We start from the raw sequence: 23,974 nt of genomic DNA, 5'->3' as shown, positions 1-23,974 counted from the left end.
TGCATGGCCGTGCCGTTCTCGGGTCGGCAAACTGTGGGAACGGCGGACATTTTGGGTTCTTCGGATGCTGCTATTACGGGGCAGCAGGACTCACAGGACCTGGATTTTTTAGATCCCGCCCCTCTGATTTGAGCCCCATGCAGTCCCCTGATGCAGGTCCTGACCCTCCCCCCTCCGTTCCCCCCCTCCCCCCTCCGGAGGTTCCAGGCCTAGTTTGTCTTCAGAATTTGTGCTTTTAATGCACAAATCTTATTTAGCCAGCCTGCAAGAAGAGGCGGACCCCCCCTCCTGCTCCTCCTCTCCAATTCCTCGGATTGCTGATTTGTCTGCTCCAGCGGTTCCTGATGCGCAGGGGTCTGTCCGAGTGCGGGTGGTCCCAGGGGTCCCTCCTCCCCCAGACCCCCCACCCCCTTGGATGCCCCGGACCAGGATCCAGATGAGGATCTTGTTGAAACTCCCCCCCTCAAGAGGGGATGACCCCAGGGTTCTACGTTTATTCAGAAGGGAGGAACTGGAGCCTCTTATCCCTTTTATCTCTCAGGAGCTGAGGATAGAGTGCCTCGCAGTGGGCGAGTTTTCGGCCGCAATGCCGGCTTGCGTGGACCTGGTCCTGGCGAGACTCAGGGCTATTCCGTGCACCTTCCCCTTACATCTGATGCATCGGCTAATGCTCCTTAGGGAGTGGGAGGCTCCCGAATCAGGGCACCACGTCAGTAGAGCTATGGAGAAGCTTTATCCTCTCCCGGAGGAGTGCTTAGACATGCTGAAAATGCCCAAGATGGATTCCTCTGTGACTGCAGTTACTAAGCACACCACCATCCCGGTGGTGGGTGCCATGGCCCTAAGGGATGTCCAAGACTGCAAGCTAGAATTCCATCTCAAGCGCCTCTTCGAAGTCTTGGCCTTGGGTGTCCGGGCGTTGATCTGCAGCAGCCTCATGCAGCAGGCAAGCCTCAGGTGGGTTCAATTGCTCAGCACCCAGGACCTCCCATCTGCAGAGGAAGAGCAGGCTGAAAGGTTGGAGGGAGCTATAGCGTATGGGGCGGATGCCCTTTACGACTTTTTCCGGGTCCAAGCAAAACATAGAAACATAGAAATGACAGCAGAAGAAGACCAAACGGCACATCCAGTCTGCCTAGCAAGCTTCACACTTTTTTTTTCTCATACTTATCTGTTTCTCTTGGCTCTTAGTAACCTTTTGGTTCTATTTCCCTTCCACCCCCACCATTAATGTAGAGAGCAATGTTGGAACTGCATCTAAGTGAAATATCTAGCTTAGTTAGGAGTAGTAACCGCTGCAATAAGCAAGCTACACCCATGCTTATTTGTTTACCCAGACTATGTAATTCAGTCCTTGTTGGTTGTTGTCTGTATATAGATCCACTTTTCTTCATTCCCCCTGCCGTTGAAGCAGAGAGCTATGCTGGATATGCGTGAAGCATCGGTCTTTCTCCCTTGCCATTGAAGCAGAGAGCTATGCTGGATATGCGTGAAGTATCAGTCTTTCTCCCCTGCCGTTGAAGCAGAGAGCTATGCTGGATATGCATTGAAAGTGAAGTATCAGGCTTATTTGGTTTGGGGTAGTAACCACCGTAACAAGCAAGCTACTCCCCACTTTTTTGTGAATGCAAATCCTTTTTTCCACATTTCCTCTTGCCGTTGAAGCTTAGAGCAATGTTGGAGTCACATTAACCGTGTGTATGTTTATTGAATAAGGGTATTATCTCCAGGAAGTAGCCGTCATTCCCACGAGCCACCCACTCTTCTTTCACGTCCTCTAGACTTTATGGATCCACAGTGTTTATCCCACGCCCCTTTGAGAAAAAAAAAGCCCAGGGGACCAAGTCAATCGTAGAAGCCATGGTCCCCAGAACCTGGTAGAAGCCATGGTCCCCAGAACCATGGTCCCCAGAACCTCCCACGCCGAGGGGAGAGGCATGGAAAGGAAGTTTCGGACTTGATCCATCAGCTTGATCACTCGAGAGTCCGGCAGGAATACCTTGCCGACCCAAGTATTGAACCAAGCCCCTAGGAATTCTAGGACCTGGGAAGGTCGGAGATTGCTCTTGGAAAAATTGACTATCCACCCCAGGGAGGAGAGGAGAGCAAGGACACAGTCCACTGCCAGCTTGCATGAGGTCTCTGACTTGGCTTGCACTAGCCAATCGTCTAGATAAGGGTGGACTAGGACTCCATCCCGCCGGAGGGCGGCCGCCTCCACCACCATCACCTTGGCAAATGTGCGTGGTGCCGTGGCCAGACTGAAGGGGAGAGCCCGGAACTGGAAATGTTGCCCCAAGATGTGGAACCAAAGATACCGCTGATGTTCGGCACAGATCAGAATGTGCAGGGAGGCCTCCATCAAGTCGAGAGAGGCCAGAATTCCTCCGGGATGAACAGCCACGATAACTGCCCTCAGAGTAAACTAGTGACAACTCTTTTCAGTGTTCTGTGTAGATCTGGGTAGAGTTGTAATTCAGGCTGTTTTTTCATCTTCCCAGTTGCTTATACTCTCTCTGTTGTTTATTTGTTTGTTTCAATCACAGCAATCAGGCTCTCATTATCTCAGCAGCTCTATAGCTTCAGCCTTCAACCCCTTGCAGTCCTTTGCAGCACAGCAGAGTGTTGTCTTCAGCCCCTGTCCTGTTGCTGTCACTGCCCCTGGCTCTCTCATAACAGCTGCAATCACTTCGTACTGACTTTCAGAATCAGGCAAGACTTTATTTTACCATTTTTTGTAAAGGGTACTCCCTTTACACATTGTAACTGCTTACCCTGGGATGGGACAGCCACAGGGCTTTGATTTCTGTGGAGGCCCCGAGGGATAAAGGCCAAGGTCAGAGACAGAAGGGGAATGCCTTTCCGCCCCACTGTTTTCTCCAGCTTGCTGCTTCCCGGGCCCTGCTGCCTCTGCTGCTGGTGGTCACATCAGGGGAAGGAGCAAGAGAGAGAGTGAGGAGATGTGGTGGTGGTGGTGGTGGTGGTGGTGGGGGGGACAAAAGTGAGTAAGTGAGGGGATTTGAGGAAGAGGAGGGCAAGTAAGTTAGGGGATTTGTAGGGCTATGGGTTGTGTGGAGGAGAGAGAATGAGGGAGGGGAACAAAGTTGTGGGCAGTGAGTGAGGGGATCAGAGTGACTGTGAGGTATGAGTGAGATACGAACGGGGGAGGGGGAGCAGTCCATGAGTGATGGTGATTAGAGGGGACAGGAAAGAGAGAAGGAGGGGAGGGGAAGGGATAGGAGGTGTGGGGTGGAGGGCTGGAGAGAGTGAGTGAGGAGAGAACATGATGCTGCTGCCTTACTTTTCCCCCAAGGAGGCAAAGAGCAGGATGCACTTTTAAATTCCAGATCCTTCACCCTGAGGAGAGCGGGTGGTGCATGCCAGCCTGCACCCACCCCCAGGGCAGAGGATAGCCAGCAGTGTCCAGTTCAAAGAGGAGGCCTTTGCCTTAAGGGCCAAGGAGGGAGAGGAGCAGAGTTGCTGGAATGGTTCATTTTCAGGAAAAGGGGGAATTAATGACCCTCAGGGATGAAGGCTCGAGAACCATTGGGGATGAGACTTGGGAGATCTAGGGCCATTGGGGGAAGATGATGACCACTGGAGAAATCATGGACGCGGGGCTATGGATGAAGAACCAGGATCACCAGGGCAGAGAAGAGGGCGTAGAGAGAGAAAAAGCCCCATAATCTCTGTGCTCCTCCTCCTCCTCTTCCTCCTTACCTCAGTGACTCTCCATCTGCAGCCCCCAACAGCGTTCAGCGCCCTCTTGTTCTTAATCCACCAGTGCTTACTGAGTACTGGAGGTGAAGAATAGCTGTGGACAGAGCACTGGTGTGGAGTGGGGAAGGAGGTTCACTGGGATAAGGAGGAGGGAGAGAGTGAAGAGTGTGAGAGTGTGAGAGTGTGAGAGTTTGCGTTTATGAGAGAGAAAGCACACACGGCCATGGTCCTGGCTCCCCCCCCCCCCCCCAGTTCATATCTTGCCCTGTCACCCCTCCTCCATCCTCCCCCCACCCCCCCCCGCCTCAAAGCTTCCACTCTCCTTCCACAGATCCTTTCTGTCTACAAATGAAGCCCTGAAAACAACCAAGGCTGACACAGTCTGCCCATTTTATTCTAAACACTGAAGAGTTAGATGGCATTCTTTTTCTCTTTTGCCCTTTAGAAATGAAGGCGGACGTCAGCTGGCTGAGCCCCAGCCTGTTAGCAGGCTCTTGGAGCAGCCCTGTTCCTGCCTCCTCCGAGTTTGCACTGCCGTTCTCGGAGGAGGCTTCTCGCGGCAGCCTGGCGGTGGGAGGGAAGGGAGCTCAGCTGGCACGGCTCACTGCCCCACAGAAGGAGCTTGGTGCCCAGGTACTCCAAAACTATCCCTGCTTCATCTAACATTCATTTCCACGACTTCCAAAGCTGAAACACGTGGCTCACTGTGTGCATGCGGTCAGAGGCGAATCGTTTGCTTGCGCCTGCCATGCTGTCCTGTCTGTGCAGTGGAAGTGGCTACCTGGCTGCTGAGATGTCTGAGTGATTACCTCTGTAACTGGATCTGATAGGCAATCTCTGTGTTTCACCCGTTTACTGTTCCCCGAGGGTTCTGCATCACCACCTTAGCCCTGGAACATCATCTGGAACAGAATGGCGTGCTGAGGGAGGCTGTACAGCAGCTTGCTGAAGTGACCTGGTACGAAATTATACCATGCATTATACAGTAGATCACTATTCCTGAGAAAGTAAGCAGGGCCGTTAAAAAGACACTCCATGTGTGCTACTGTTTTCCTCCTTTTCTGCTGATGACCACATTAGATGCTCAACCCTGTCCACGAGGATCACCCAGCCGGAAGATCCACAATGAATATGCATGAGAGAGACCTGGAGCTCTGTCTTGTGCATTTTCATTCTGGATATCCTGGAAACCCGACAAGCGGGCGGTCCTCAAGGACAGGGACTGAGAATCAGTACAAAAAACTCCAAGTGATAGGATGAAGACTATGTGAGCACTATAGAAACATCTTAGCTTTCTGCCCTTCCCTGGGCAAGTTTTGGTCTAGAGAAATGGTTCCCAAACCAGTCCTTGAGGTTCCCCAGCCAGTCAGGTTTTCAGGATATTGCCATTGAATATTCATGAGATAAATCTGCTTGCAGTGGAGGCAATGCATGCCATTCTCTCTCATGCATATTCATTGCAGATATCCTGAAAACCTGACTGGCTGGGGATCTCCCAGGACAAATTTGGAAACCACTGGTCTAGAGTAAAGTGCCACAGACTTGGGCCATTGTATACAGCATTTATTTTTCTTCCCATGTAATCTATGCCATGTCTGATGTCTGAAGAAGTAACCTATGTGGTCTTGGAAGTTTGTGTGCCATTACATTGCTGGATTATTTGTACATTGGTCCAGTACATAGAAACAGAGGATATGACAGCAGATGGATGGGACCGTAAGGCCCATCCAGTCTGCTCTTCATTCCACGTGATCTCTGGCTTTCCTCTCACCTTGCCACAACTAAGGATCCTCTGGGCTTATCCTGGGCTTTCTTGAATTCTGTTACTGTTTTTTGGGGGGTTTTTTTGCCTTCACTTGTTTCACTGGGAGGCTGTACCATGGATCTGCAGCACATTATATGAAAAAATATTTTCTAATGTTACTCCTGAGTCTGTAGCCTGCATTTCTTCAGGACTTTTACAGCTGCTAGGACTCTGCACTTCATACGTGAGTGGAATAAAATGGGTAAATGTGAATCAGTTATTTACTCTTTCAGAAAATTAAAAGACTAGGGTCACTGCATGGTTTGTAAGTGGCACATTTAAAACAAATTGGAATTTTATCAGGAACTCTACACTGCGTCTCTGGGTTCCAAACCACATGTTACAGATTATCTTCGCTCTGCAGGACTGCCCCACTTAACTGAAGAGCAGCTGTGGCAGCTAAACCAACCTATTCAGTTGCAGGAGATTGCGCAGGAAATTAAGGAGGCCAAGCTTCTAAAAGTGCCAGGACCTGATGGTCTCCCCACCGAATTTTACAAACTGTTAATGACAAAACTGGTTGCACCTCTGGGAAATATGCTCTTACATTTAATTGATGTGCAGAGGTTTCCTCTAACAGCAAATAGTGCCATGATAACTGTATTGCTGAAAGTGGGGCGTGATTTGACTTCTCCGGCTTCTTATCGTCACATCTCTCTTATTCATTTTGACATAAAGCTTTTAGCAAAGATCATGGTTAACAGGCTAGTGAAATTTCTTCCAGTGCTTATAGGGTCAGAGTAGGTAGGTTTTGTTACTGGCCATTACATTACTATGAATATATGCAAAATTATTGCATCTTTAATCAGCAGCAAGTATAAACATCTTCCATCCATATTTCTGAGTTTGGATGCTGAAAAGGCATTTGACAGGTTGGAATAGAGTTTTATGTTAAAGGCCCTGAAATTCTTTGGGATATCGGGATATTTCCTTCAGGTGATACGCACCTTGTATCATGACCTGGGCACTTATGTATCCGTTAATGGGTGTAATTCGGAGGAATTCAGTTTGGGTAGGGGGACAAGGCAGGGATGCCCTATGTCTCCACTATTATTTATTCCTTCTTTAGAGTCTTTTTTGTGCAAAATTCACAATAATAAGAACATAAGAAAATGCCATATTGGGTCAGACCAAGGGTCCATCAAGCCCAGCATCCTGTTTCCAACAGTGGCCAATCCACACCATAAGAACCTGGCAAGTACCCAAAAACTAAGTCTATTCCATGTTACCATTGCTAATTGCAGTGGCTATTCTCTAAGTGAACTTAATAGCAGGTAATGGACTTCTCCTCCAAGAACTTATCCAATCCTTTTTTAAACACAGCTATACTAACTGCACTAACCACATCCTCTGGCAACAAATTCCAGAGTTTAATTGTGCGTTGAGTAAAAAAGAACTTTCTCCGATTAGTTTTAAATGTGCCCCATGCTAACTTCATGGAGTGTCCCCTAGTCTTTCTACTATCCAAAGAGTAAATAACCGATTCACATCTACCCGTTCTAGACCTCTCATGATTTTAAACACCTCTATCATATCCCACCTCAGTCGTCTCTTCTCCAAGCTGAACAGCCCTAACCTCTTCAGTCTTTCCTCATAGGGGAGCTGTTCCATTCCCTTTATCATTTTTGGTTGCCCTTCTCTGTACCTTCTCCATCGCAATTATATCTTTTTTGAGATGCGGCGACCAGAATTGTACACAGTATTCAAGGTGCGGTCTCACCATGGAGCGATACAGAGGCATTATGACATTTTCCGTTTTATTCACCATTCCCTTTCTAATAATTCCCAACATTCTGTTTGCTTTTTGACTGCCGCAGCACACTGAACCGACGATTTCAATGTGTTATCCACTATGACACCTAGATCTCTTTCTTGGGTTATAGCACCTAATATGGAACCCAACATTGTGTAATTATAGCATGGGTTATTTTTCCCTATATGCATCACCTTGCACTTATCCACATTAAATTTCATCTGCCATTTGGATGCCCAATTTTCCAGTCTCACAAGGTCTTCCTGCAATTTATCATAATCTGCTTGTGATTTAACTACTCTGAACAATTTTGTATCATCTGCAAATTTGATTATCTCATTCGTCGTATTTCTTTCCAGATCACAGGCTATTCTCCTGTGCGCGCGAGTCAGGGGGGAAGAATATGCTAATGAGGGCCCACGGTAAAAAGAGGCGCTAGGGACACCAGCGCGTCCCTAGCGCCTCTTTTTTGACAGGAGCGGCGGCTGTCAGCGGGTTTGACAGCCGACGCTCAATTTTGCCAGCATCGGTTCTCAAACCTGCTGACAGCCACGGGTTTGGAAAACGGACGCCGGCATAATTGAGCATCTGTCTTCCAACCTGATTTTAAATTTTTTTTATTTTTTTTATTTTTGGGGGCCTCCGACTTGATATCGCTATGATTTTAAGTTGGAGGGTGTACAGAAAAGCAGTTTTTTCTGCTTTTCTGTGCACTTCCCCGGCGCCGGCAGAAATTAACGCCTACCTTTGGGCAGGCGTTAATTTTTGAAAGTAAAATGTGCGGCTTCGCTGCACATTTTACTTTCTGGATCGCGCGGGAATAACTAATAGGGCCATCAACATGCATTTGCATGTTGCAGGCGCTATTAGTTTCGGAGGAGTTGGATGCGCGTTTTCGACGCGCCATTACCCCTTAATGTATAAGGGGTAAAAATAGTGCGTCGAAAATGCGCGGCCAAACACGGGATAACAGTGCGCTCCTCCTCCGCCGGCCCGAAAGGAAGGAATACCCAATACTGAGACACCAAACAGCATACTTCAGAAAGAAAAAATATAATTAAGTACAGTCCTTCCAAAAGTTAAAGGATCTGAGGCAGAGGGTGAGGGAAAATCCATTCCATAACGTGGTAACAGTGCGCATAATTCAAGAACATTACTCTTGTGAAGAAAAGGGAAGAAAATACAAAGACAAAAAATACACAGGAAGTTTCACCCTCTCTAGGGTCTGAGAACTCAGATTGGACCTTCTTAGAGAGTAAGAAGGTACTCAACTGGCCTGGTTAAAAAAAAAACTCTGTGATATTTGTTTATGGACTTATCTTCTGTTTAGTTGGAAACTTCAATGAAGTTGTCTCCTATTTAAAAACATCTTCCTGTGAGCCAGAGTTGCTCTAGACACATCAGAAAAAAAATTTGACATTGTGACACAAAAATTGTTTTTCTTTCTGTTGGAAATAAGTTTTCAAAACCAAATTTCTATCCATTTGGAGAGCAAACTGAACTAGCTATAGGAAATCCCCCAGAAGTGTGGGATGCTCCAGGTCACCTGCAAGCTGTGCTCCAGTGTAAGTGCTGGGAGCCCCAGGAATAAGGCAGTGTATCTGGTTAAAGCACCAGTTCTGTCTTGCTGTGGCAGCAGTGGTGGAATGAATCAGTGCAGCAGGTACATAGTACAGTACTGTAGTGCAATGTTTCCCAACCCGTTCCTGGAGGCATACCTAGACGGTCGGTTTCTCAGGATTGCCACAATGAACACGCACTGGGTCTCCAGTGTATGCAGTTCTATCTTATGCATATATGTTATGGATTTCCTGAAAACCAGACCGGTTAGGTGAGCTTCCAGGAGGGCTGGAAATTGCTGCTAGAGCAGCATGATAAATTGTTGGGGATCCATTTCCTCCATAATCTGGGACTAAGGTACCCAGAAGCTATTTCCTGCCCGTTGCTCTGTGAATCTCTCCCTAAAAGTATCAGTGGCTCTCAAGTAAAGGGGAAGTAATCCTACACTGCATCCATAACACTGTTCCACCACTAAGTCACACAAATAAATTCAGCATGACCAGCATTTGGCCAGCCTTGGCGAGATTCTGTACAAGAAAAGGATCTCCGAAGCACAGCATGCTGGGCACTTCTGAATGACTGATGATTTGCACAGTTCACTTATTCCTTGCAACATTTGAAACACATCTGCATTTTACCGGTTTGGTTTCTTCCAAAACTGTATTCCGTGCCCCCACCCAAATATTTGATTTCAGGAGCACTGACCTTTGCAGGATGCATAAGCAGAATGGTAGCAATCGAGGAGATAGGCTGCCAGAGTCAAAAGGAAAAGGGCCTTCTGCCAGGAGGAAACGTGGTCTGATGTGCTTAGGAAAGTGGGGATAGTCTGGATCGTAAAGAGAACAAGGGTGACGGTCACGGGACTGGTTGAGGACCTTGGGTGTGTCATCAGATGCCTCTCCCCCCCTCCCCCCTTTCCCGGTGAGCATTTTGGTGCGGCTGGTTTCGAAATTGGTGGTTTGGAAGCTCTGCTTTCATATTTCCAAGCTTCTTCCCGGCTGGGGGCTGTTACTGGAGTCGTGGGCTATAAATGGTCCAAAATAAGTAAATAAGAATCTAAAATTGTTTGTCTTCTAAATTTAGGCAGTTTTCTTCAACTTCTGGACTTCTTAACGGTGTGCCAACACTGAAAACATTTCCCCTTACTAGGATTTGCGCAAAGTAGGATTTTGAATTTTCTGGACTCTTGCCTTTGGCTTTACCAATAAATGAGATTCTGTACAATAGTCCAGGGCTCTTTACTATTTTTTCCCACCATTAGAACAAACTTTAGAGTGTGGTGTCATTGTGTTTAATTAGAGTGTTTGAATTGATAGCAGCATTGGGATGGAAATTTGACCGAAACAGCAAAATACGAATCTCAGCTCACTTGGGTTTTGCAGTGGATTTCCAAGGAGGAACCATGCTCTCTTCCCCCCTGTTTAGACGTTTTCTGACTGCTCTTGTTGTAATGCCACAGGATTTCAAGAAACAACCCTGCCAGACCATCTGAAGGAGTTCTGGTTTCACCCTGCAGAGATAGTAATGATGTTGACTAGATTGTAAGCTCCACAGAGTAGGGACTGTCTCTACTGTGTACAGTGCTGTGTACATCGAGTAACACTATAGAGAGGATAAGTAGTTAGCAGTAGATTGTTTTGTATCTTAAACCAGGGCTTCCCATAGGAACAAGATGGATTTTCAGGTACTGGGTCATGCTCTAATGTATGTAATGTTGATTTCATGCATGTCTGAAAACCCGACTGGCTGTGGGTTCACCAGGTTTGGGAAGCCAAGAATTAAATTCATTTTTATCAGACATTTCAAATGTGAATTGTTGGCTGTAGCCACAGGGTGGCAGTGTGAGCACCCAGCCTTGCTAAAAGGGAACTTGGCGAGGAGACCCTTCCACTTACTGCCGTGTATTAAACATTATTTATAGGAAAGTTTTGGAACTGATCAATGTGTACATGGTTTTTGTACAAGTTCAGTGCTGGCACAGAAGCAGACGCATCCTAAATTGGAGACTTCTGACTATAGAGTTTCTCTCTCTCATGTTTCCCAGTCTGTAGTCGGTGGAAGTGTTCATCCCGATACCATCACTCTGAGTCGCAGCCTGAAGGGAGAGCTGCAGATCATCGGCAAGGAGAAGGGGTCCAAGCATCACACTGTGCAGTTGTGTGGTGAGTCCGCAGAAGGCAAGCTGATGGGCTACAAAATGCATGCATGTGCCTCTACACTGGAAGTATGCTTTTCTCCTGTTGCAAGAATGGCATTTTTAAGCAGCATTTCTTTTTTAGATAAATAGTTTTAAAAAAAAGTACATTTGGAATATAAAGAGCATGTTTTTGCTCCTGTTTCTGAAGTCTGTGTGAGACTGAAGAAAGCATTGAGTCCTAGCTGGGAGCTGGCACTATTTGGGGGCTTGGGGACCTGCACCAATTCACCAGCTTAAAAAAAAATAATTTGTTTTTGTTCACAATGAAGCTGAAAACTTGAACACAAGACCTGCAGTTTCTTGGTCATTGCTACTTCAGGTGCCTTGTCATTATGTTTATAAGAAGTTAGCATGCAGGGGATCAGTTTTCCCTGTCCTATGGCTGTTTATGCCTCTGAGGAAAAAAAAGTTGTTTTAAATCTTTCTTACTGAACCTGTTTTTGCTAGTTTATGGCTCCTGAAGCAAGCTCAGAGAAGAGCTAAATACAGGTCAGGCTGGGGTGAAGTGGCATTTAGCTATTTTTTTTGCTTAGTTAAGAAAGTGACTCTCTGGAGTGGGTGCTGTGAGTTTGGGGCCAGTGCAATAAACGTGCACAGAAAATGGGCACTCAGTGTTGAACACCCATTTTCCTAACACGCTTCTACAGGTGTTCCTCAAGGGTGCTCATTATCCCCGATTCTTTTTAATATTTATCTTTTACCTTTGTGTCACATTCTTGCTGCTCTAAATATACAGTTCTGCATTTATGCGGATGATATTCAATTCCTCGTCCCTTATAATAATTCATAGGGATGTGCAGAGCAAAAGTTTATGTTCATAAGTCCATAAGTCGAAAGGGGGTCCCATTTGCGGTCAATATGGACATATGGAGAATTCCATAAGTTGAGTCTATGTCCATATGTGCAAATAAAAATTTAAACCCCTCACCCTCCTTAATCCCCCCCCCCCCCCAAGACTTACCAAAACTCCCTGGTGGTCCAGCGGGGTCAGGACGCCATTTCTGACCTCCTTTGCAAGGAGCACGTGACGTCAGCGTCACGTCGGAGTGACGCGGCGTCACGTGATTCCCCGTGGGTTCGCTCGGGACCCTCGTTCGACCCAAAAGGAACTTTTGGCCAGCTTGGGGGGGGCCTCCTGACACCCCCAAGCTGGCCAAAAGTTCCTTTTGGGTCGAACGAGGGTCCCGGAGCGAACCCACGGGGAATCCCCCAAGCTGGCCAAAAGTTCCTTTTGGGTCGAACGAGGGTCCCGGAGTGAACCCGCGGGGAATCACGTGACGCCGCGTCACTCCGACGTGGCGCCGATGTCACGTGCTCCTCGCAAAGGAGTTCAGAAATGGCGTCCTGACTCCCCGCTGGACCACCAGAGAGTTGTGGTATTATTTATTTATTTATTTAACAATTTTATATACCGACCTTCATAGTAGATTACCATATCGGATCGGTTTACAGTTTAACAGAGGGAAAAAACTAGAGTAACAAATTCACGTAAACGAAAGATAACCAAAGCAGGAATAAGTCAAAGTTACAATCAACAGGGGGCGGGAACTTGGAAGCTTGCAACAAGCTGGAAAGAAGAAAAGGCCAGTAAAGTAATTTTACCGTAGAGTACAAGTTACAAACTTAAGAACGGTGCTTTAATCTGAAGTCTAAGAGTCCATTTATTTTTTTTTTTTTGGTAAGTCTTTGGGGTAAGTCTTTTTTTGGTCTTTGGGGTAAGTCTTTGGGGTAAGTCTTTTTTTGGTAAGTCTTTGGGGGGGGGATTAAGGAAGGTGAGGGGTTTAAATTTTTATTTTGGATCAACAATCGCGATTTCCAACGTATTCAACATAGCTATGTTGAATAAGTTGGAAATCCGATCGTTTTCGCCTCATCACTTTTTTAAGTTAAAAAAAAAAAAAAGTAGCGTTTTACATTTAAGTTCAAAACGAATGCACACCCCTAATAATTCATGGTCTGACACTTTGTCAACTATAGCACTATATTTATCTACAATTATTAGCACTTGGCTTTCTCATAATAGACTAAAATTGAATCCGGCTAAAACTGAATTACTCTATTTAACATCCATATCTTGTTCCACAATTGGCCCTCCTTCTCATCTACTTTTCAAGGGTACTTCCATTCCGATTCAAAGTGATGTCACTAGTTTAGGCGTGAACATCAACTCTGATTTATCTATGACAAAACACATTTCTATGGGCATTAAAAAATCCTTCTTTTAAACTTCATCAATTGAAACGCTTATGTCCCCTGTTATTTCTACAAGATTTTCGTACAGTATTGCAATCGTTAATATTTTCTGGTTTAGATTACTGCAATGCCCTTTACATTGGCTTGCCTGATTCTTCATTACACCCTTTACAATTAGTGCCAGTACCGAGCTTGGCTAGCTGCATTGGGGAAAATCCGACCACCTCCCCTTACCCCCTTCCTGATAGAACTGGTGCGTGCATGTGTCAGAAGTCATATGAGCCCCACACTGGAACTGGCGAGAAATGGCTATGGATACCTGACTGTAATTTGGCCGCTATGGATGTAATGAACATGCAATATCTGAATGAATCAAAGTTTATTGATTGTATGATCTGCCCTCTTATCCAACCAATCTTTGTGCTTGAAGTACGGTGCCTTTTTATTGTTAATGTTTATGTAAATTTCTATAAATAAAAAGGTAGTTAAAAATAAAATGTCATAGGAGCCCAGAGAGCGACCCTCCCCGCTCCTTTAGGTGGGTGCTGGAATAGCATGTGGCCTACAGAAATGTGAGGAGGAGAGGGGAGGCAGGGCTCTGCCACCTTCTCACATGGCTGGTCCTTTCTCCTACAGGCAGCTGTGTCGTGGCTACGTTGTGCCCGCAGCGGAGATGCAGGGAGACTGTTCCAGAGGTTTTTGCACAAACACGGTTTCCGCTGCCTGCGCGAGGTAAATGAACTTGACTTTTTCAGACCGAACTGCTCATCCTCCCACACGCAGTGTTAGGGTAGCAGGAATTGTTTGGCAGTGAGGTTTTTTTTTGCTTTTTTTGTTACAGAAATCTATAGTTCGTGAGGCACGATTTCTTACACAGTCAGACTGACTCGCATGTATCCAGGAAGTTTGTTTGTGGAACAGTTTACTTATTTTGTTTTATAGTACACCTCCTATATAAATTATGCTCAAATTAAGCAGATAATAACAGCCAGGAGTTACAAACATAATTGTATAAAACACAAAGACAATGCAATTTAAAAATATTTCCAGATTTTTGCAGGGCTGCACAGTTACATAGGAAGTGCATGTCAGGAAGTTTCTGATTTGGGTGCTTTCCTTGTAAATGTCTGGTTATTTTTCCTAATGAAAAGTTTGCATTTCTTGACCCTGCACATCTATCTGTTCCAAATAATGGAATCCTCTATACCAGGGGTGGGCAAGTCCGGTCCTTGAAGGCTGCAAACCAATCGGGTTTTCAGGATACCCCTAATGAATATGCATGAAATAGATTTGCATACAACTGAGGCAGTGTGTATGCAGGTATCTCTCATGCATATTCATTAAGGATATCCTGAAAACCCGACTGGTTTGCAGCCCTCGAGGACTGGAATTGCCCACCCCTGCTCTATACTCTCTTTTCCTTTGTTTTCTATTATTTGTCTCCCCACTTTACTGGGTCTTTTTCCTTATTATGTTGTGGGGATCAAATATGCAATTGATTTTTTTTCATATTTCCATTGATATTCCCTATAATTGGTTTTCTTTGTCAGTTGCTTATTTCTGTTGAAAGTTATGCTTATAAATTTTATTAAAATGCAATAAAAAGGTAGAAAAAAACCAATACAAAATTTAACCAAATAAAAACACAAAGACAATTATAAACATAGAATATAATAAAAATAATATACTCAGTACTCATAAGAAACCACCATTCTTTAACAGATACAAACAGATCAGTGAATTACTCAACAGCCAGACTAATGGACATGGATATCCAAAGCCATATTAAACAAAGGCCTTTGTCTTGTACCTGAACACTTGGATTTTAATAAAGTTAACACACTATTTAGAGATTTTTCATTAGATATAGTAGATTACTTTGTTCAGGTCATTCATGAGGTAACATTCACCTGCAGACAGAGACTCCAGTCTGAGTGTGGGCAAATGTGTTTGACTTCACAGTGTTGCATCCTCCACTTTTTTGTTCGGGGGACCTACGTTGCTGCATTGAGTTAGTATGTCTGAAAAGGCAAGAGGGGGCTTAAGCATGTTCCATTGAGGCCAACTATTAAAATAAATATTCAGAATAAGACAGCTACCTGTGGTATTTACAGTTCCATTGGTTTTTATTGATTAGAAACTGTCCTTTTTTTTTTTTAGCATAAACTCTTGATTACATTTTAATTTTACCCCGCTTCAAAGTTTGTTTTTAAAATACTTAACAAGTAATCAAAAGTAAGATAAAGAAAGACATAAAGAGACCATCTAACTAGATAAACGACGCTTGACCGACGTGCCGCAAATGCGCAATAGAGAGCAGCTCTACTGCGCATGTGCGGGCGAGCACGTCGGTCTTAGGCAGCGTCAGGAAAAAAAAACCATGGCGGCGGCAGCGGGCGGCGGTAGCGGCAGCGGGCGGTGGCGGTAGCGGCGGCGGCGGGCGGCAGCGGCCAGTAGCGAGGGAGGGAGGAGAGAGAGAGAGGGAGGGTCGGACTGAGTGGGAGGGAGGGAGGGACTGAGTGAGAGGGAGGGAGGGAGGGATTGAGTGAGGGGGAGGGACTGGGGGAGGGACTGAGTGAGGGGGAGGGACTGAGTGGAGAGGGAGGGACTGAGTGAGAGGGAGGGAGGGAGTGGGTGAGTGTGTGTGGAGGGAGGGAGGGAGGGGGATGGGGGAAAGAGGAGGGAGAGGGAGAAATGAGGGAGAGGTGAGAGTCAGGGATGTAAGTGGAAGGGGGAGAGGGAGGGAGAATGAGGGAGAGGTGAGAGACAGGGATGTGAGTAGTGGAAGGGGGAGAGGGAGAATGAGGGAGAGGTGGAGAGAGGGATGTGAGTAAGTGGAAGGGTAAGAAGTTGTGGAGCAGAGAAAAAGGGAGTGGAGGAGGGCTGAGGGGGAGGGGATGGGATTGAGAGAGGGTGGGGAGTGACTGAGGGAAGGGGAGCGAGGTGGGAGTGACTGAGGGAAGGGGAGGGAGGTGAGAGTGAGGGGAAGAAGGCAGTGGGAGACAAAGGGTTAGTAAGACTGAGTGGAGGAAAGGGGAGGAGTGAACGAGGGGAAGGGGGAGAGAGGGAGAAAAAGTGTAGAAGGGTGCTGTGTTAGAAAATGGACTGAAAACAAAATGTAATGTAGCCCGTTTTAACGGGCTTAACGGCTTGTAATAACATAAGACAGACACATCATTCTCCTCTGGTGGCCTGAATAGTGTTATAGTGTTATATCACGGAGGAGCGGTGCCAGTTACTTCATGGGGTTTCCGGGCCCGTGTCTCTCGATCTTTTCACAGATACATTGACTCGCAATAGGAGGGACTTACGAGGAGGTATCTTCTTTACCTTTTTGTATAAATCTTTATCTTCTGCTATTACTATAACGCTATTTCCTTTTTACTGATTCATATAGTATTGCTGTGATGCTGTGTGATATTATTTGTTTTTGCTGATTTTTTACCATATTTACCATATTTAGTAAATTGAGTTTTGCTTTTAAAAGATTGTGTGTGTGTTCTATGATGTAAGCAGGCCACCGCTTACGAGCCCATCACTGCATTATTCCCTTCCAGAGTAACACTCTAATCCCATTGTGGTAAACTGAGCTGCAGAGTAAGCACAGGCACTTCACTTTTCTAATTATGTTCATACTCTAGTTTGCTGCAATCTCCCACTCTCTCTTCATTTCTACAAATGCAGGAATTCTATAAATAACCAGAGCCATGGATGTGTTAGCATTGTCAGTGACTCATTATTTAATCATTAGTCACATACAGAACTGTGAGCACTGTTGGGTCAGTGTAAATAATTCATGGTGCTGGTGAACACAAGAGGGACTGGGCTGGAGAATCGTACTAGAACCACAGTTTCAGGATTTTCTACTGCAGATGTTTTGTTTTCCAAGAAGCAAAGGACAGACCCACTGCTCTGCTTTGGGGTTGGAAAGATCTTGTCTTTTTTTTTTAAGCTTTGCACTGTCTTTGTTACAGATCGACATGCAAGACTATTTTACCATTTAATTAATGCATGTATATTTGAAGTTGTTTTGACTGTGATGGGTGAGATGGCTGGGAATATTTATCCTTGTGAAATCCAGATATGACAGTGCTCAACAGGTACCAAAGAAGAAAGTTTCAACTTCTGTGGAAGAAGCTATTGCTGCCATAAAGACCCCAGTCCCGGGGTTAGTAAAGTGAGTCTAGCCATTTATACATTGCATGGTGCTGTTCTGTGTTTCTGTGGTCTGGGCTCATGGAAGCTAAGGGACATAACAGAAGTCTGCTGCCTCATGCTCTGTGTGATCTAGGGGGGGTATGCATGGAAAAAAATATTGTTTCATTTTGTTTTCAGGGCCTTATTTATCATTTCGTTGTATTTGCACATGTTAAAACAGCTTAGCACGGGTTACAATGATTTAACCAGCAGCAAATGGTTCAGCATGCACTGAAATTGTTTTAACACGTTGCAAAAAACAACAGGACAACATTTTTCTGTTTTATATTTTGAATTGGAAACAGCATAAAGCAAAACCACAGATCTCGTGGGTGTGTTTTTGCGCTGTTTATAAACAACAGCCATGCCTCTGGGGTAATCCTTCCAAGTAATTCTACCGAATCCCGAGCGTGGGAAGTTTATAGGCAGCTTAACACCTCACCCTTTCCTTCGCTTTTTGTCAGGTTCAGTGAGAGACGCTGTGCCTTGGGGGTAGGAGGGTCAGTGGCAATGGCCAGTAAAACTGTGGCGCAATCGAGTTAAAATATTTACGTTTTGCTGCTTTGTCTTTATTCCCAGCCCTTTTGGCTTTCCAGGGCTTGGGGGGGTGGGGAGACTGGGGTGGTGGTGCAGTGGAGGCGGAGTCAGCATCTGTGCACATAATTTTGATTTTAAAAAGTCTGTGCGTAAGTGCCCAGACATAAGTTACACACTCCGAAGAGGTCATGTAAATTTACCTGAATGAATGTTGGTGCATACTTGGCCAATTGCCTGAGCGTTCTCAAACTGAATTTACGTGAGCTTTGAGAATACTAAAGTCTGCGGGCACCAAGTCCACGAAAATTGCTCTCACGCTCAGGCCGTGCATCACCCCAATATGGGCGCCCGTTTTCCTAACGCATGAGCAACCACATCCCCTGTGCGCATAAAATCGAAGTGGCAGAAAAAAGGACACGCTAATGTAGAAATTAGCATCTTGGCACTCAAAGGTTTATTGTGTGTTGTAGCAAAAGTGCATCGTTTACATTAAGTTATAGAAATCGGCAATGCCTGATATTTTCAAAAAGGAAAGGAATCGCCACGGTTTTTTAAGGTGTCCTTTAGCTAATCATCATCATGCTGTGCACCACTGCTCCTTTTTGTATTTTTTTGTTCTAACCCCAAATAACTAAATTTTATAGTAATCTCTGTAAAAAAAAAAAACCCACCCTACAAGGGGCACATTTATTGTAACACAGAGGACCACATTTTTTCTGTTTCTCATGAGCCCTTGACTGCTAGTAAACTTTACTCCACCTCCAGAGCTGGAGTTAATTTTCTTGCATAAAAAAATGTGCGTTGGATGCCCAGCCTTTGGACTCGCTTTCCTGCATCAGACGGTAATAGCTAATGTCTTTATTTACGTGCATTGGGTACTATCTAGGAGAGATGTGCAAAGCCCGAATCTTTCGAATCAGGCTTCGTTTTTGGCCTGCTGCGGGAAATTTCGTATTTCCCACGGTTCCGGCCTTTGTAATTCGGGGGACCCGAATTTCGGGTTACTGCGCGTTAACATTTTATCATTAGCATGCACTAACTTGAGTTAGCACGCACTAACATGAGTTAGCATGCATTAACTCCCGTTAGTGTGCACTAACCTAAAAACCAAATTTTCCCGAAATTTCTGGAAAATTTGGTTTGGTTTTCATGTTCCCTGAACCAGGACAGCTTAGGCAATTTCGTTGAAATTGCCTAATTCATCCTAAACGATTGCACATCCCTACTATCTAGTATGTGATTGTTAGGATGCATGTTGTACATGCGCTAATCTCCTTACTGCATTGGGGGCTATTATTGTGCGCACAAAACATGCGCTGAGCTGCAGGTAAGCCCGTGCGCTAGGCTTGATGCACCTTATTGCATCGGCCTGAAGGTGGCCAGAGATTCAGCCTTTTCCAGCAAGCGCGTTACTCTGGATCAACACCTGCAGCCAAGAACATGCTAAGCAAAATGCATTCTGCACTGAATCCAGAAATGGAGGGAAAACTTTTCAAACAATATCTAATGCTAAAAAAATGCTATTTTAAAACCTGCCTTCCTAAAGAAATGTTATACAGCTGATGTTTAACCAGGTCATTTACAGCAATGCATCGCTTTTAACTGGGATACAGTGTGTTTTGTGCATGTTTTAACTATCTTTTTCCATAGGAATATTCAGTCTCTGTTTAGCCAGTAGGGAAGAATCACTGGGGTAACAGGAAAGCGCTGAGGTCGGGACAGGGGGCCACCACCCCCTTTGGATGGCATAAATGTCACACAGTCGTGGTCGTGTCGTCCCCACCCCGATTTAAAAGCGAGGAAATGATAAAAGAATGACCTGGGCTGACGCTAATTAGCTTTGGTGTCTGGAGAAGACAGTTTAACTAGGAAAGGAGCATTATGCAACAGTCACTTAACTCTACTGTCTTGCAAATAAAATAAAGAAGCCTGAAACAATCTTATTAAAGGAAACTAGAGCAGTGTATATACGATGACATTTCTAGCTTGAAAAGCTCTTTGTAATGTATTTGCCCTGGGGAATTAAGGAATTTGCTCGGTTTTTCAGTAGGTACTGTGTGCAGTCTCAGCAGAACCATCCTTTGGGGGGGGGGAGGGGGGAGTGTGCTATAACAGATAATTAACACCTGATATTTCTTATCATTTTATATAATTGTCCGTGTACATGATATTGCACCAGACAAATTATTGTGTCTCCAATCAGCCTGAACTCGGGAAGGTTAAGTTAGGTGCCCAGCATCACACAATAAGAGGTGAAGGTGGCAATATAGTTTGTCTCCTGGTACCTGTGTTCTCACTACAAAGAATGCATTGTAGATATCTCACATGGTATTTTTCTCCCAGTTGTAATCATTACATTTTTAACTACCTTAGGAGGACTGTAGGCTCAGTTGATTATAAACCCAAAAAGCAAAGCGGAAGCCGATCCAGTTGGCTGTGTAGCAGTGAAGAGAACGAGAATCGGATGATGGAAAAAGCCCTTTATTAAATATTGCCCAACTCAGGCTTTTTCCATCATCCGATTCTCGTTCTCTTCACGGCTCAGTTGATTATGCCAGGATTTGAACCTGTGAACTACAGGTTTTCCACTCCTTTCCCAATATTAAAAGCTGGCAAGTGTCTAGCCAGATGAGCAACACATATTAGATTCAAGTGTTTTGTGAGTCGCTTTACCTTGAAGGGAGCTCTTGACTGCTCCTAGGAACATCTGTCCAGGAGTAGCAGATCAGGGACATCCTAAAACCCTCCCCATCCTGGGACACGGAGATGCCTTGTGGTGTTGCTGAACCAAATGGATGCCATAAGCAGTTGGCGCCATGAACCTTTCAGTCTAAATGTGGCCATGGCAGCATCTGACCAGCAGAAGAACTAGTGCGGGAGAGCTGCACATGCCCTTTTTTTATGGTCTCTGTTTTTCCTGAGGAACTCACCTGCTCAGCCTCCTGCTTCACTTGGCATATGCCTTTATTTTAAGCTGCTATAGCCATGTTGTGATGCATTTGTTGGCTGTGCTTCTCCATACTTCAGGCTCTTTCTGGTAAGAAAAGCCAGAGAAGGTGTGGCCAGGCGGGAGCACTCCAGGGCGCTGACTGTGAAGGCTGGAGATGTTTTCAAGAGTGCTTACTGGGCGCTGGCTCAGCACATGCTGGATGAGGTAATTCTTCATTTGAGTTGTAGTATGTTTAGAGTTATAGAAGTCACTGGAAATACAGAGCTAAGTTTTATAAGACAGGTTGTGCATTTAATGGGACTTCAGATGCATATGATTGGAGGTGTAATATCTCATGGGATACATTGAGTCAATGCTCTGGCATGGTAGTGGGGTTTGCTTTCCTTGGCTGTCGTTCATGACATGCAAGGATCTTCACCTATGGATACATAATGTATAATGTTTTTCACCAATGGATGCATGATGCAAGGAGTTTGTGCACATAAGAAAGTCATCAGGTTTTCAGTCATTATTAAACAATTAAACTTTAATTTGGATATTAGATTGGATGCCTAAAAAGATAAATAGTTGGACAGCTAGATGTCTGGTACAGTAAAGCTGTATTATAAGCTCGGTCTATAATAATTATGCATTGGAGGGGGCAATTTGAGAGAACATACAAGGGTACTTTTTACCCACAGACTTTGCACCAAATTTCAAAGGGGAAGTCTGCACACACACATTGCCTTTAATACTTACCATAGGTGCAAAGTACTCATGGACATTTTCATCAGCTTTTTGTGCAGCTCGACTTTCTACGGAAAACATTGCATCATACACTTGAAAATACAATCTATGCATGATCCCGCCCAAAACATGCCCTCGTGATTGCTTTTCCTAAATGTGTCTAAAAGTGCATGAAATGTAGAACAATGCACAGACTTATAGCCAGATGGAGGGAGGGAAATCTTCAAACAGCCAATTTACTTGGGCAAATCTCAATTTATTAGCTTAAATTGACTTTGAAAGTTGTCCTCTAGCTGTTGCTCGTTAGGTTCTGAATATGTATGCCTGGTGTTTGTAGACATTCTGATGCAGTTATATATTGAAGAATGGAGCTGTCTGTCCAAAAATAGCTAATCTATGTACTGGTGCAAGAAGGGAAGGGTTGTTTACCCCATGGGTACATAGATGAAGACTCAACCGTGATGTCTTTGCTAGAAGCCTCCGTCTGTACCACTGGAATACTTGAACCAGTCATCCTCAAGCAGGCTCTTTTTATCCTGCATATCTGCTTTGCCGGAAAGGTTTAGATGAAAGGAGATCAATCATATGTGATGAGGTGGAAGGAAGAAGGGAGTCTGATGAATAACAGGACTCTGTGTAGGTGCACACTGCACAGAGTGCAATGGCCTGTATCTAGGGTTGGCAAGTGGCTCCAGATTTTCAGGGCAGGTTGATCCAATCCTGGTTTTACACCATTGCATGCTGGGACTTATTCTGATTTCCTTATTACATTCCCTAAAAAAAAGAAAGACTATAAATACCTGCAAGCAGGGAAGTAAACCAAGTACTCGATCAATCTGTCCTGAGAATCTGGAACCAGTTGGCAACCTTACCTGAATCCCCTAGTGCATACTGTTACCATTGCCAGGTAATAATGGCTTGCTCCAAAATGTTTTTTTCTCTTTTGCTTTACTCGTCAATGTATTCCAGGGCTATAGGTGAGAACGAAGGTTTAAAAGGTGCACATCAAGCCCATTAGTATTAATATAAGGTTTCCTACATTTCCATGAAGTTGTTAATAGAGTTGACCAGTGAGTAGGTGAACAGTTCTGCATGATCCATTTATCGACTTTTTGCTGTGGTGTTGGGCTCTCCATTGGAAGTTCACCAGCTTCTGTAGGTTGCAATGCAATTTTTAATGTCTGCAATGGAAATGGCATTAAAAACAGACTCCAGGAAAGCTTTATTCTTACTTACCTTATGTGGATGACTTTCTTAACAACCTGCAGAAACAGGAAAATGTTTCTCTTCCAACAGAAGCTCCTTCTGCTGCCCTGTTTTTTTTCCCATCTTACAACGTTTGTGCTGCCTTTATGTGTCAATGTATAAATTCTGGAGACCCTGAACAGCCACAGATTCACTTTATGTTTGACTCTTGCCAGGGCTTCCTGCCTGATGAGGACTTGCTCTTCTTCCTGACGCATTCTGAGATCGGAGAAGTCCTGCAGCAGAGACCTCCAGCCTTGATCCTCAGGTACCTCATGAGGTCACAGCTGAGCTCCACTTCCCGTCTTTCCTTTTTCTTTGCCTGGTGGTTTCTTTCTGCTCAGCGTAAATCAGAATCAGCCTCTGTTGAGCTATGAGGCCACGAGTCTTTGTTCACAACTACCTGACATTTTCCCTCTTGCTTTATATCTCCCCCCACCCCCCAGTTCAAGTAGCCCAGTCAGTGCTTCTGGGTGCAGTGGGGCTGCACCAGGTCTGTGCACCAGGGCTCATGCAAGACCCTACAAGTGTGGGCCCTAGGTCCAGCCAGTAGGTGTCGCCACTGAATGATGACAGGGATGCTCTTCTCCCTCCCTCTCTTTGTGCTTCCACAGCATCCCCAGTCCTGGCCGGCACAAAGAAAGGAAGACCCTACCCAGGAGCTGAAGCCAAGTCCTTCATGTGGCAATACACAGCACTGAGCCACTACACCAGTCCCTCAGCTTCTGTCTTTGTAGACTTTATCGGCTAACAGTTTTTGTTTTTTTAAATATAGTTGGCTTATTTATATCTGGGCTAAGTAGATTCTTTGTCTGATTTTTGTAATATTTTGTGCCTTTAAGGGGGGTATATTTTACCCCCCCTTAAAGGCACAAAAAAGTTCAGTAAGGTTTACCAGTGTGGCTGGGGGAAGGGCTATTTGTAGACTTCATTGGTGTAGAGACCAGCATTTGGGAGCAGACATTAGGCATTGTTTGCAGTGCTTCCTGGGAGAGGCAGCTACAAAGTATCTAAACAAAAATATATATTTTTTCCTGCAAGTAATCGCAACCGTTTAGTTCCTTCCCTCTATACCCCTTTACCCACCCACCC

The 23,974-nt window shown here is 45.0% G+C and overlaps 1 protein-coding gene across 1 annotated transcript; it reads left to right on the top strand.

Annotated features, from left to right (window-relative positions):
• Positions 1–721: 721 nt before the first annotated feature.
• Positions 722–23,259, top strand: LOC115096075. The gene is made up of 4 exons (XM_029610620.1): positions 722–957; positions 17,276–17,404; positions 20,989–21,115; positions 23,059–23,259. The coding sequence occupies exons 1-4, from the start codon at positions 722–724 to the stop codon at positions 23,257–23,259; spliced, it is 693 nt and encodes a 230-aa protein (XP_029466480.1).
• Positions 23,260–23,974: the final 715 nt, after the last annotated feature.

The sequence above is a fragment of the Rhinatrema bivittatum genome, chromosome 7 (genome assembly GCF_901001135.1).
Source record: "Rhinatrema bivittatum chromosome 7, aRhiBiv1.1, whole genome shotgun sequence".
Taxonomy (NCBI): domain Eukaryota; kingdom Metazoa; phylum Chordata; class Amphibia; order Gymnophiona; family Rhinatrematidae; genus Rhinatrema; species Rhinatrema bivittatum.
The sequence above is the reverse complement of the archived record's forward strand: the minus strand, read 5'-3'. Positions and strand labels throughout refer to the sequence as shown.